General features: G+C 30.1%; 1 protein-coding gene and 1 long non-coding RNA gene across 3 annotated transcripts in view; one reads left to right on the top strand and one right to left on the bottom strand.

Moving 5' to 3' along the window:
* The window catches only part of LOC145323618 (protein tyrosine phosphatase domain-containing protein 1-like), a 49,683-nt gene that overhangs the window by 34,184 nt on the left and 1,901 nt on the right, over nucleotides 1-13,598 (top strand). For both annotated transcript variants that reach the window (XM_080166009.1, XM_080166010.1), the window contains 9 exons: nucleotides 4,651-4,825; nucleotides 8,788-8,862; nucleotides 10,277-10,395; nucleotides 10,729-10,791; nucleotides 11,156-11,226; nucleotides 11,554-11,673; nucleotides 12,259-12,300; nucleotides 12,914-12,989; nucleotides 13,345-13,422. In XM_080166009.1, the coding sequence (XP_080022135.1) occupies nucleotides 4,651-4,825; nucleotides 8,788-8,862; nucleotides 10,277-10,395; nucleotides 10,729-10,791; nucleotides 11,156-11,226; nucleotides 11,554-11,673; nucleotides 12,259-12,300; nucleotides 12,914-12,989; nucleotides 13,345-13,422 (819 nt within the window). The remainder of the gene's footprint in view (nucleotides 1-4,650; nucleotides 4,826-8,787; nucleotides 8,863-10,276; nucleotides 10,396-10,728; nucleotides 10,792-11,155; nucleotides 11,227-11,553; nucleotides 11,674-12,258; nucleotides 12,301-12,913; nucleotides 12,990-13,344; nucleotides 13,423-13,598) is intronic.
* On the bottom strand, nucleotides 795-3,336 carry LOC145324272 (uncharacterized). Its single transcript, XR_013881224.1, has 2 exons — nucleotides 2,532-3,336; nucleotides 795-901 (listed from the first exon to the last, which is right to left on the bottom strand). It is a non-coding gene; the product is annotated as an uncharacterized LOC145324272 (long non-coding RNA).

The following is a 13,598-nucleotide window of genomic DNA, read 5'->3' as shown; positions in this document are numbered from 1 at the left end:
TTAATACTTCTCCTCATATTCAAGGTATCCCATAAAAGAAGCAATGTGGTTGAATTCCACCCAAATTTCTAATTCCTAGTTTCCTGAGTCTTACTACAAAGTTAAATAATTTGTATTTTTTTTGGTTTGAAAATATCAGTATCCTATGAAAGTCTAAAGAAAAATAAATTCCTCAATCATGTCTTAAAAGGCTTGAATAAACTTATCAATTCTTTTATCTTATATTCCAAACAAGCATGATTTTCTTTTTTTCATATTTGCATATTTTCTCTCTTTCTTTTATTGCTATTACAACTAAACATCTGCTCTATAACTTTGTATATTTAATTCCATGATTTTTCGCTACTTATGGATGTTGTCATTCTTGTTCCCTTGTAATTGAGTAGAAATCAACCTTATTTGACATTCACTCAAAGCCCCAAAAATAATGGACTTAAATTTGCGAATATATTGGTACCATTAATTTGCCTCTGAGATAAAAAAAAGTATGTTTTTTTGATATTTTTCTCTTGCAACAAATCAAATTTCAAAATTGAGTCACCAAAAATGTTAAACTAATTTTTGCTCTAAAACAATCATTTTTTGGAGTTAGAAAGTGCTTAATACCTCATTTTAATCGCCTGGCATTGTTTTATAATGTACAGGTAATTACTTGGTTGTTTTTAGAACAGTTGACTAAAAAATCGAGGTTTTGTGATTAACCCACTTTTGTTGTTACTCCATAAATGATATTTTTTTTTCTAAAATTTTTGGCTGTAAAGAAGCTTTATATATCCATATAACATCCACCAAAATTTGACTTTTGATATTTTATTTATAACATCACCAGAAGGAATTGAATTTTGGAAAAAAAATATCAATTTATATTTTGCACTGCTATGCATTGTTCTCGTTCTTGTTTCTAAAAAATATTTATATAATTAAAAAGAGAATTATTTAACGCTTCTATAGGTATGTTTATCATTTTTCTAGCTTAAATATAACTATAATTTCAGCATTTTTAAACATGATCATATTCAAGTTATTTTAACAACTATTAAAACAATTTTTACCATGCAAAACAAGGTGTTATAAAGTGTAGGATCCCTCACAATATCTATCTGTCTGTATATAATGCATTACACATGTAATGCTAATAAAGAGTATGTTATAAGAGTGATCTTTAATTCAAATCTATAAAAGTGTTTAGAGTATATGCTATTAGATAATTCCAAGAGTCAATGATATTAGATGTAACTTAAATTCCTAGCTATCAGAGTGGTAGTGCGAATGGGGCATTTGTCCAAAATTATGGTATGGAGACCGCTCTTCTATGAGTACTACTAAAAAACCTATTTTTACTGCAATACACATAGACATTCTCATCGTCGGTTCGTCTATTTAGAATGCTTATCCCTCTATTCCCACAAGTATAATACGAATTTGGTTGAGCTGGTGGAAGCTCAACAAAAGACCCACGCGAAGTATTATATTGCTTTAATCTAAGAATAAATGGTTGGTTTTGATATTCGATCGGAATTATATAAGTATATTAAGTATTAAGGAAGGAAAATGTTTTTATAAAGTGTATTTACATTACAAGTGAATAAGTTAAGTATGAAAATATTTACAGGATAAGTGTTAAAATCATAAGTAGTGTAGGACAGAAAAGTCCCAAGCATTGAATTGTGCTAAGTGTTAGAATTCTAACATAAGGCCTAAGCTCAATTCAGGCTAAGTACTAAGGGTCCTAAATTTAAACTACAATGCATGCCAAACAACTAAGTCATTACCTTTTAAAGCCAGAAGAACTTGATGGTAGGAGAGTCAATAAATAACTAACATATTTTAAGAGGTGCATGCTATAACATCAACTTATAATAAGGATCTTAGTGTTTGTCTGTTTAATAAAATGTCTGTATGTTAACTTGTGACGTAAATCAGGCATGGTTGTAGGCATACATACTTGTACTAAATGGTTACATGATTACTTTAACAATAAACATAATGTCTTTAATAAACATATAATATTAATGAATCACATACAATTTACCATGATTAGGCTAGCGTTACCCATATATGGTATTATATTGTTAAAGATAGGCCTATGAATGCATAAAAGGATACAAATAATGCCTCGGGCCTAGCTAAAGTAATTGTGTCTTGTGCCTGAGTTTTACTTGATAATTACTGGGGCACGTCAATCAAATATTTAGATTCTACTCTTATATAGTGTTAACTTTATATCAAACATAGATAGATAGTCTGGATGCGAAGCATTTCTGTAAAAGTCTTATACGTACGTTCAAAGAATTTGAAAATTGGGGATCGCATCTCCAAGAGTATAATATAAGAGTATTTGTTGCAAAACTACTTAAAAACAGAATACTGTTTAAGGGCATACTTATATTTGTAAGTAACAATTCTGGTAACAATTATAGAGTTGCAATGGTTTCTCCTAACTTTGAGTTTAAAATCAAAAGAGCAATTCTATCAGTAAGAGTTATCTGTTTTGATTGTACAGAAGGTCAGACCCTTATAATAATTCAAACCTTTGCTTTAAAAAATTATACTTGTATTTTTCTAACTTCTAAAGGAAAGCAAACCATTTCATTTTTTTCTGAAAAAAGTTATATAATGAATTTTAAAATTTTATTATCTTTTGAATATTCTTTAACATGCATAACATTTAGATCATTTTTATCAGGCATAAAACAATGGTATTTCTGTGTATTCTCTATGGCCTTAGCTGCCTGACGCCTTGGGAACAGTTTAGTATTGGCAACTTGTTCACTAAGAATTTAATGTTTTTAATTGCTGTTACCCCATAGTCATAGAGTTGTTTGGGAGTTAAAATTTGATTGTCAGCTGATTGGCGGAGTGAATAGTTGGCAACTTGTCTTTTCACAACACCCCCTAGCCCATCACACTCGGATTTTCCATGCGAAGTGGCAAAAAAATGCCACTCTGCAGGAAATCCATTATCCTTTTCGTGGAGAGCCAGATTCAGAAAATTGTATCTGTTAAATGTTTAATAAAATATCATTTTTAGAAAATATTATGTATCTTATTAACCATATAATAAAATTTAGATAAAGCTAATCATTATTTTATGTTCTTCTAGCTTCAAAAATAAGAAAAATACAGATGTTTTTAAAATCTTTAAGTAAACAAGGCTCTAAAAAGGTTGTTAAATAAAAGAGTAAGGGAAGTGAAAAGATTACTATTACTCACTTAAAGTCCGAAAATCATTATCAAAATTTTTAAGCCCTTTAGCTCTAATGGGGGCTGAGATAATAGGAGGGATGGATCTTAATGAAATTTTAATACGTTATGTAGACATGTAAGAAAGATTATGTTTAAAATTTGAAGTCTCTAAGTCCAAAATTGCAGCCACAGAAACCTTTTAAATATTTCTGGAGACCTGGAGGATCAGGTCCTGTAACCTGAAATTTACTTGAATATCTGTATTTAATATGAGGATGTAATACTACAGTATATTTTAGTATTTTGGTAAGATAATATGCTTTGTTTAAGTCAAAAAATATTTTTGCTCTTTACCTGGATATTTATGAAAAAATTTTGTTGCACACCAAAGTTGACCCAATTTCTAGGATCAATGAACTTAAAACATAATACTATAATAATATCATGATATTTTTATATGTTCCTGTTCTTGTATTGTCCTCCACAGCCATCACTAAAGTAAATAACTCTTCCTTTTCTATTATCTACTTCCTCTTTGATGGCTCCCAGCAATGATTGGATAATAGCATATACTCTAAACACTTTTATAGCTTTGAATAAAAGATCACTCTTATAGCATACTCTTTATTAGCATTACATGTGTAATGCATTATATACAGACAGATAGATATTGTGAGGGATCCTACACTTTATAACACCTTGTTTTGCATGGTAAAAATTGTTTAATAGTTGTTAAAATAACTTGAATATGATCATGTTTAAAAATGCTGAAATTATAGTTATATTTAAGCTAGAAAAATGATAAACATACCTATAGAAGCGTTAAATAATTCTCTTTTTAATTATATAAATATTTTTTAGAAACAAGAACGAGAACAATGCATAGCAGTGCAAAATATAAATTGATATTTTTTTTCCAAAATTCAATTCCTTCTGGTGATGTTATAAATAAAATATCAAAAGTCAAATTTTGGTGGATGTTATATGGATATATAAAGCTTCTTTACGGCCAAAAATTTTAGAAAAAAAAATATCATTTATGGAGTAACAACAAAAGTGGGTTAATCACAAAACCTCGATTTTTTAGTCAACTGTTCTAAAAACAACCAAGTAATTACCTGTACATTATAAAGCAATGCCAGGCGATTAAAATGAGGTATTAAGCACTTTCTAACTCCAAAAAATGATTGTTTTAGAGCAAAAATTAGTTTAACATTTTTGGTGACTCAATTTTGAAATTTGATTTATTGCAAGAGAAAAATATCAAAAAAACATACTTTTTTTTATCTCAGAGGCAAATTAATGGTACCAATATATTCGCAAATGTCTTATATACAGTTTAATACACTTTTAAGTCCATTATTTTTGGGGCTTTGAGTGAATGTCGAATAAGGTTGATTTCTACTCAATTTTGTCTTCACTCAATTGAAAACGTGACTTATTTACTTTAATTAATTATTTCAGTATTCAGCACGAAGCCTCCAGGAGAACGGGACAAGCGGACGGGAAGGTTTAACCTGGACCTCTGCCTCAAGAGACAAAAGTTTATTGTGCACGGGTTCGAGGCCCGGGCTCTGAAACACATTCCCAAGTTATTGTATGTGATATGTGAACGGCTTATTGGACTTTGCGACTACAGGAATTATTCAGTTTTCATTTAAAAAGATACAACAAAATGACAATTTTTGTATAATAATTTGCAATGCAACTTAATCAAAAAAAGAACAACAAACCATAATACAAAAATAACTGGTCCTAAATTTTGTTATTTTTTTAACACATTCGTGACGAGCTCCCAAAGTTCAAAGTTTTGATTAAACGGGGTTCAACAAAATAGATTTTTTTCAATAATTACTCAATAGAATTTAAAAAGTAAGGTGTCAAAATAAAGATATTACTATTTTTGTTCATAATTGCAATATTTTTCCCTTTTTTGTTGCGTTTTAGTACCTTAAAACCAAATCAACTTAATATTAAAACAATAAATTACTTTAAAAATAAGAGGTCTACAAAAAAACGATTGCATATCTAAATTCTATGGATCATTTTAAATCTACTACTTACTAAATCACCAACTAGCTTTTTTTTAATCACAAAAGTTAGGACACCTTTTTTAAAAGAAAATTACAGAGTTAGGGAACAATGCTTAGAGTGCGAGTGATTTTGTAAACAAAAGCATCATTACTCATTTTACTAAGACTAACAGACATACGGTCGGACATTAGTTATATGCTACATAACTTCAAACCTGTAAGCTATCTGAAGCTTTACATAACACAATTAGCAAACTAAATTTTAAATGCTGATAATGTTGCAAAAACTGCTCGCTACTAGTTCTGAATAATCAACATTTATTAATGACAAAAATTCCCCATGCAAAATAAAATAATTTCTATTTACTTACACTGACTCATAATGTCATCAAAAATGTATTTAATATTTAGAATCCAATATTGCACTTTCAGCTCTAAGCTTTATACTACAGTAAACAGAATAATTAAGTCTGCATGTAACGCAGTAAAAAATGGCTTATAACATTCTTAAAATAAAAAAAATAAATATCAGACAGGTATTGTCATTAAAATACTGAAAATAGTTCATTCAATTTTAGGCAAAAAAAAAAGATGCTGAGCATTGATATTGTGCCGAATCATCCCATGAATCTCCATTTTAAATCAAGTTTATGTAACATATAAGTCACTGTGGGCTAGAATTGAATCAAGACAGAAGTAAGTGCCGAGCCCTGGGACCTATGTATGGTGAAAATAGACATAAAACCATGATGATTCCAGGTAAAACCAAAATATTTCAGCGGGGTCTTTTAGTTTTATTTCAATTTTAAGTTCTGAAAAAAAATGAAAAAAATATGAAAATCTTTAATAAAAAACAAACAAAAACTGTTTTTCAAAATTTTTTTTCACTAAAAGATACAAACAACTTATATATTTACTATAAGCTTTAAAAAAATCAAAATTTTCAAATTTAGGACTGCCTTTCCAAGGTTAGAAGAAAAATCCTAACAACGAATTCTAACATATTTCTGATCAACATAGCAATAAAACGTCTTTTGCTAAATCTTTAACATCAAAATTAAATAGCACTTACTAAAGACTTTTTTTCATTTAAACTTATACTTTTTACATTATTTAACTTTTAAGATTGTGTTTTTTTTAAAGAAAGGTTGCGTGATTTTTTTTCTCTTAATTAATTTATCTTAATATGCTGCATTATAAGTGACTGACATCATAGGCTGTGATGGCTTAGAAAACTCAATACCAGTTTTGTTAGCCCAGGCCATCGGCCCCTCGGGGCCTACAAAACTAGTTTTAATCTTTTTATTTTTATTTTACTATCTGCTAAAAGCTGTCTATAATCCCATACAATAAATAACTATTAAACATACCAATTAAAGTGAAACAGGGATCTTAAGGGATAAGACAAAGGATGATAAATTGATTACTCCTTCTGTAGATTAATATTATTGGTTAAAAAGTTTGGACTTTGCATGTTTGAACCATCAAATCATTAATCAATTCATAAATTATCAAAAGGATGAGAAAATGTGTTTATAAAACTTTGGATATGATTTACAATTCTATGTCCAGTTCACTCCCTCCCTCCTTCGTTAAACATACACTTATATATAGACAGAAAGACATCCTGTTATTTTTTTTCTAGAGTTTTAGGATCTTTTGTTCTATCATACAAATTATTTAAATATCCTGTTTTGAAAAGCAGAATGCCGTTTTAAAATTTATCTTGCTAACTATAAGAGGGAGGGGACATTGGGATGTAAATCACACCAGTACCCACGTTAGCTCAAAAAAATTGTGTACTTTTACTAAAATTAATAGAATGGTTTCAAACTAATATTTTACAAACATATAATCAAACAATAATTTTACATAAGAAATGGTTAGTTTCCTTGTCATAATTTGTGGAAATCTACATGTATCACTTTATTGTCCTTTGTCTTATCCCTTAAGATCCCTGAAAGAAGGAAACAAGGATGACAACATCAATAACATGGATGAGATGGGAATATGGACAAGCAGTTTTAAAAAGAATTTCTTTAAATCCTGAAACCTTTCTTGCGTATTTTATAATTTTAATATTTATAGACCTTGACTGATATACAAAGTAAATTGTTTAGGGAATCTTCACAAAAAATGCAGCCGTCTGTCTTGAATAGCTGCTATACAAATTAAATTTCCCCTGAAAACAGACAAAAACAAAACTATTCAAAAGTACCCATAGTTGTTAAGTCAAAGAATAAGAAATGTCTTTATAAAGTTTGGAGATTAGTTTATTAAACAGTCAATTGTCCTCTCTATTTCTGGGACACATTCCATATAAGTTTCATTTTAAAAAAACCTAGAATAAACAAAACAAAATATTTTTACTAAAATATAAGCCAACGAATAATAAATTATTATTATAGAACTTTTTAGACTAGTGTTATAAACAGTCCAAAGCCCCCTACCTCCAATGTATGATAAATAATTGATTTTATACATAATAAAAACATGGTTCAAACATGCAAAGTCCAAACTTTTTAACCAATAATATTAATCTACAGAAGGAGTAATCAATTTATCATCCTTTGTCTTATCCCTTAAGATCCCTGTTTCACTTTAATTGGTATGTTTAATAGTTATTTATTGTATGGGATTATAGACAGCTTTTAGCAGATAGTAAAATAAAAATAAAAAGATTAAAACTAGTTTTGTAGGCCCCGAGGGGCCGATGGCCTGGGCTAACAAAACTGGTATTGAGTTTTCTAAGCCATCACAGCCTATGATGTCAGTCACTTATAATGCAGCATATTAAGATAAATTAATTAAGAGAAAAAAAATCACGCAACCTTTCTTTAAAAAAAACACAATCTTAAAAGTTAAATAATGTAAAAAGTATAAGTTTAAATGAAAAAAAGTCTTTAGTAAGTGCTATTTAATTTTGATGTTAAAGATTTAGCAAAAGACGTTTTATTGCTATGTTGATCAGAAATATGTTAGAATTCGTTGTTAGGATTTTTCTTCTAACCTTGGAAAGGCAGTCCTAAATTTGAAAATTTTGATTTTTTTAAAGCTTATAGTAAATATATAAGTTGTTTGTATCTTTTAGTGAAAAAAAATGTTGAAAAACAGTTTTTGTTTGTTTTTTATTAAAGATTTTCATATTTTTTTCATTTTTTTTTCAGAACTTAAAATTGAAATAAAACAAAAAGACCCCGCTGAAATATTTTGGTTTTACCTGGAATCATCATGGTTTTATGTCTATTTTCACCATACATAGGTCCCAGGGCTCGGCACTTACTTTTGTCTTGATTCAATTCTAGCCCACAGTGAAGTATTATAAACATAAATGTCAAAGAAGCTTAAAACCTCACATGTTTGAAATAGACTTACGGACTTTCTGATAATGATTATAGAGTTGCCACACTTTCAAGATTGTTACTAGTTGCTTCGGGAACTTTTATGATAGGTTTAAAATAGATACGATTCTAAAATACCTAAATTTAAGATCAAAGCAATACAGACGGGCGGACAGTATGCACTTTGTTAAAGAACATAATTGTATTAAAACTGAATAATAAATTAGTGCAAGTGTTTATAATGCGGAGGAGGTGAATTTTACAAACAAATTTCTTGTACACAAACTTACAAGAGAGGACAGGTACCATTTTTATATCATTTACCATCTTTAGAATAGCGTTACATGATTTCTTTTGGTACCATTTGAATTTTGATGCTATGCATAAAACTATGTTTTGAAAATTTGCATAACATTGAACTGTAAATTATACTGGTATTCAAAGTTTTATAGACACGTTCAATCATTTGTTGGATTAAAATTTTAAACTATGGTTAGTTTTAATAAATCATAATTTGTTCAAACAAACCAACAGAGTTTAAACTTTTCAACCAATAATTTCAATTTTAAGAAGGGGTGACTTGTCTATTATTATTGTTGATGTGCATTAATTTTCGCACATTGTCTTATCTGTCTCGGCTTCTATTAGAATATCCAAAAACTAGAAAGATGAAGTCTAATTTTCAGGAAACCTTCAAGGTTTAGCCATGTTTTTATCTGATTGAGGAAATATTACTCAAACATACCTAGCCAAATTTCCAGTCCAATTAAAATCATGTGGTAGCCATATGTCAAAAATAGTCTAATAATAAAACAGACAATTGGAATTATAGATTAGTTTTACTTCTAAGCTCTAAAGTTGCACTGTTTTTTCTTTAATTAGTATAAAAGCATAAAGACATGCTGACAAACATATTGAACTAAATAAAATATGTATAATGTATTTATTTTGTGTAAAAATCAATCATATTTAATAACACCTTTCCTTTAAATTACAGGAATTTTATAGGGATGCAGGGATATGATAATAGACGATAAACTAAGCTTCTACAAATTTTAATGAATAGGGTTTTGTCTTTGGTTGCTTAGGGGAAATTATGGATTGTAGAATATGCCTACCTCCCAGGAATATTTTTTTGTTTTTGGTAGTGGTTTCGCCTTTAGCCTCAAAAGTCTTCTTGAAAACCCCTCACATTCCGCTCTTTTCTAGGCCTAAACCTAAACAAAGATTTCCGGAAAATACTAATTCATATTTTTTATTATTCCTCAATGTATGTACTTTTCTGTAAACAAACCATAAAAAAAGTTGTGCCTTAACTTTCACAAAATTAACATTATGAAATCATTTCGTACCGCCAAACCCTACCATCCATTTTGCTTTGCATATATGACAGTTAGCGGGAATGATAGCACAACTTTGAGAAAAAAAACATTAACAAACCAAAGTGCAATGAAGAATACTTTAATATCTGAAATTTTTAAACGACATTGTTGCTTTCTAGTCCTAACTAGATATACAATACACTTTTCACAAGTTAAAATTATACTGATTAATATATATAATATAATATACTGATTAGACTGTCTTTGATTGATCAATTTTGGTGTGTGAGGGATTTCATCATAACTTTTTATCCCTTTTCTCAGATATTTTCAAGTTACATAAATGCTAGGTATATCACTGCTATATCTTTAATTTCAACAAATTTTGTTTCAGGCCTTTCAGCACTAGTGGATCAATGGAGCACACCCCCAGCGATAGCATTATTGTTACAAGAAGATCTAGTAATTCTTTAGTATTGGATAGTGAAGTTTCTACTGCAACTACCACACCAGGTTAATACCAGTTTAGAAACTAGAAAAAAAATAAAGTAACTCGTTTCTAGCTTCATCAGGAGATCTAGCCCTACAGGTCTGTTTCAGCCTTACTTGACCTAGCCTAAACTAAAAATTTCAAATTACATTTTTTGACAAAGTTTGTTATGGTACTCGTTCAAATGTTAAATATTTAATATCATCTGTTTACAATACTTTGTCCAACTTAGGCTTATTTTTCCTGAAACTTATCTGTCATTCTTAAACTTCAGAGAAAAATGTTTGTATATTATGTATAATGTTGTAATAGAATAATTTAATAAAAATAATTTTGCCAAATGTTATTTTCTTTAGGAGGAACCCGTCCCAGCTCAGAAACGCACTCCTTGGTCCAGTCCTGCTCATCTGCCATTTCAGGTACAGTTATCATAAACTAGCGGCTCCATGTTGATTTAAAATTGATACCCCTAAAATATTCCATTAGATTTTTTTGTTGAACGTAAAAAAAGGAGGGGTGAGGTCATGAGAGGGTGGTGATACCTTTAGTTTTAAACCTTCTCAAGACCTACGAGAGGCTAAACTGCAAAGAACCATAACGGTTAGCGAGATCCTGTAACTTTAATTTGAGAATAGAGTGACGGTAAAACGTTTTACCCTTCAAATCCGCCCTTTGATTGCATGACCATTATCTGGAAGTCCTAACTGTAAATGGGAAAAAATGCCTGGCCGACCTAAAATCAACATTTTGGCGCCAAATGAATGATAGTTCCTATTGTTCTAGGCGTTGATGATAAAAGACTGGATGAAATACTTGCAGATGGGATACAGGGACAATCTCTGGAAGATAATAAGGTAATTAAGATGCATTTTAGATACGGCACAAGAATAAGAGACACTAATTCTATATTTCTGTCTTTCTCTTACCTTTGAGGATTATCTGTTGTAATGAATTTTAAAGAAGTTTAATTTTTGTCCCTCTAAGGTAAAATCCTCTAAACCATTCGGATTCATTTTTCCGGTGTTTTGTTTTGGCATTTTATTGTTCTTGCAGTGTGGTATGCAAATTCCCCTTCCCTAGAAAATATTAAACAATTAAACATTAAAACGAGGTGGTGGTGGGGGGGGGGGTGGGTGTAGGTGAACCCATCCCTTAGAGACTAGAACAATACAATTATTTAGGTGACCAAAGAACTTGCAGCCCACCTGTTCCTTCTAGAGAATAAGGACATGGAACATTTACCCATTTACAGCAGTGAATTTGTATACAGAGGAATCATTGAACAACACAAAAATACTCATGTAAGTTTATTTAAATACTAGCGCCTACGCATTTAGAAGCCCTTAGGGGCACTTAACGAAATGGGGTAAGTCGACTACTCACCCATTCTAAATATAAGTTTCAAAAAGAAAAAGAAAAATTTAGGGTGTCTTTTTTGTCTTGGGAGAGTGGATATACTCTCCCTCAAAATAATTATAAACCTTCCCCGAAAACCTAAGGAAAACTATTACTATTTTTGCCGTCTGTCTATAGACAACAATTAATTTGTCTTATAAAGAGAATTCAATGATCTACAAAAAAAAGGATGTTTTATTATTTAGTTCATAACTTTAAATGTTCGCGTGTCCTTTAATACCAAGTTTTGTTAGTTTGACTTTAATGTAGCATTTAAGAGAATAATATTATGTGTAGGTACAAGTAACATTTAAGAAATAATTTACAAAAATGATTTTAAGGGGAATCATAAAATATTTCCTAGATTTTACATAGATGAAAGGGAGTTAAGGCCATTCTTAGATTTATCTTTGTCGAGATTAAGTAAATATTTTGATATACTTCAGCATTACAAGATTGAGTAAATATTTTTTATAATTGTTTCATTTTAGGTGGAAAGTGACGGGGAAGGATCAAGAAAAGTACATTCTTTGGTAAGTAGATGAGATATTTAATAATTAATAATAAATTTAGCTTAGATAAAAATATCTATGAATTAAATCCAACTTTCCATATTATTTGTATTTTTGGCTTTTCGCAATATTCCCCAAAAAATTGTTTTTGGAACATTTCCTTCTTTTCTAGTTGAACTAAACACTGTTATACTTTACTTTGTACATTTTTGATCCATTAGTTTTATCCCCCTCCAATAAAAAAGCTCTAACATTGCTAGTATACCTACTAGCAAATACGACCCTATCTAAGGGCTCTGGTTTAGAAGAGGGCAGAATAATAGCCACAAGACGTAAATCTAAAAATTTAATTACCTAAAGCCAACCAAAGGCCGATTTGAAGCTTCCCTAAAAAGGATAACTCAAACGGTTCAGTATTTATTGAAATCCTGAGCTTCAGACGAAAAAAACGTATTACTTTTATTATGAAAATCAACCAAAAGCGTCTGAAAAAATGAAGCAGCCAAGTAGCTACAAAAGAGCAGAAAGCAATTTGCTAGCAGACGAAAAAGGTCCCCAGTAGGAGGATCCAAGTAGTCTGGTTATACAACTATATTTGTGGATTTATTGTGTACTGTACATATTTTATGCTTAGGTAAGAGAGTATACACAAGATTTAAACTTCAAAGTTTCTGCTTGGGACAGACTGGCTACTGAAACTAATGTCACAGGAAAATAATCATTTAAATTTTAATATACTAGCTAACGACTATACCCCCTAGAAGCCTCTAGGAGCACTTGAGGTAGGGGGAAGAATTTAAGTCTTAAAGAGTTAGCCTTTTAAAAATTGTGCGGTGTAATTTTTTTCTAGGGGCAATATATCTTAGGGAGGATAGATTTATTCTACCCCTAAATAGTTCTAAACCTTCCAAGGACCTATAAGAAGCTTCACTGTAAGGAAAAGTTATTGGTTAGTTTAGTGGAAAGCGAAATCCTTACATAAGATACGTCTCTGACGGACAGACCCTAATTAAAGAAAAGCTTCACTTTTGATAAACAGATAAAGAATGAAAATTTTGGTATCAGTGTTAGCAACGTTGTTATTTGATTGGCTAGATCATTTGAAAACTCCTCTTCTTGACCGTGATAGCATTACTCTAATAGGTAAGTGTCGAAAACAGCATTATCCTGTTATATTCAAACCTATTATTGAGAGTAAAGAATTTATAAGTATAAGAACTAGGTAGGTAATCTAAGATTATTAATTAATTGCTTGTTGCTATAAAAAGTGTTTACTTTTCCCATCTTTAACTAGCTATTTCACATAACAGATTTCCACA

This window comes from Acartia tonsa, chromosome 7 (genome assembly GCF_053477335.1).
Source record: "Acartia tonsa isolate MP-2025a chromosome 7, ASM5347733v1, whole genome shotgun sequence".
Lineage (NCBI taxonomy): Eukaryota > Metazoa > Arthropoda > Copepoda > Calanoida > Acartiidae > Acartia > Acartia tonsa.
The sequence above is the reverse complement of the archived record's forward strand: the minus strand, read 5'-3'. Positions and strand labels throughout refer to the sequence as shown.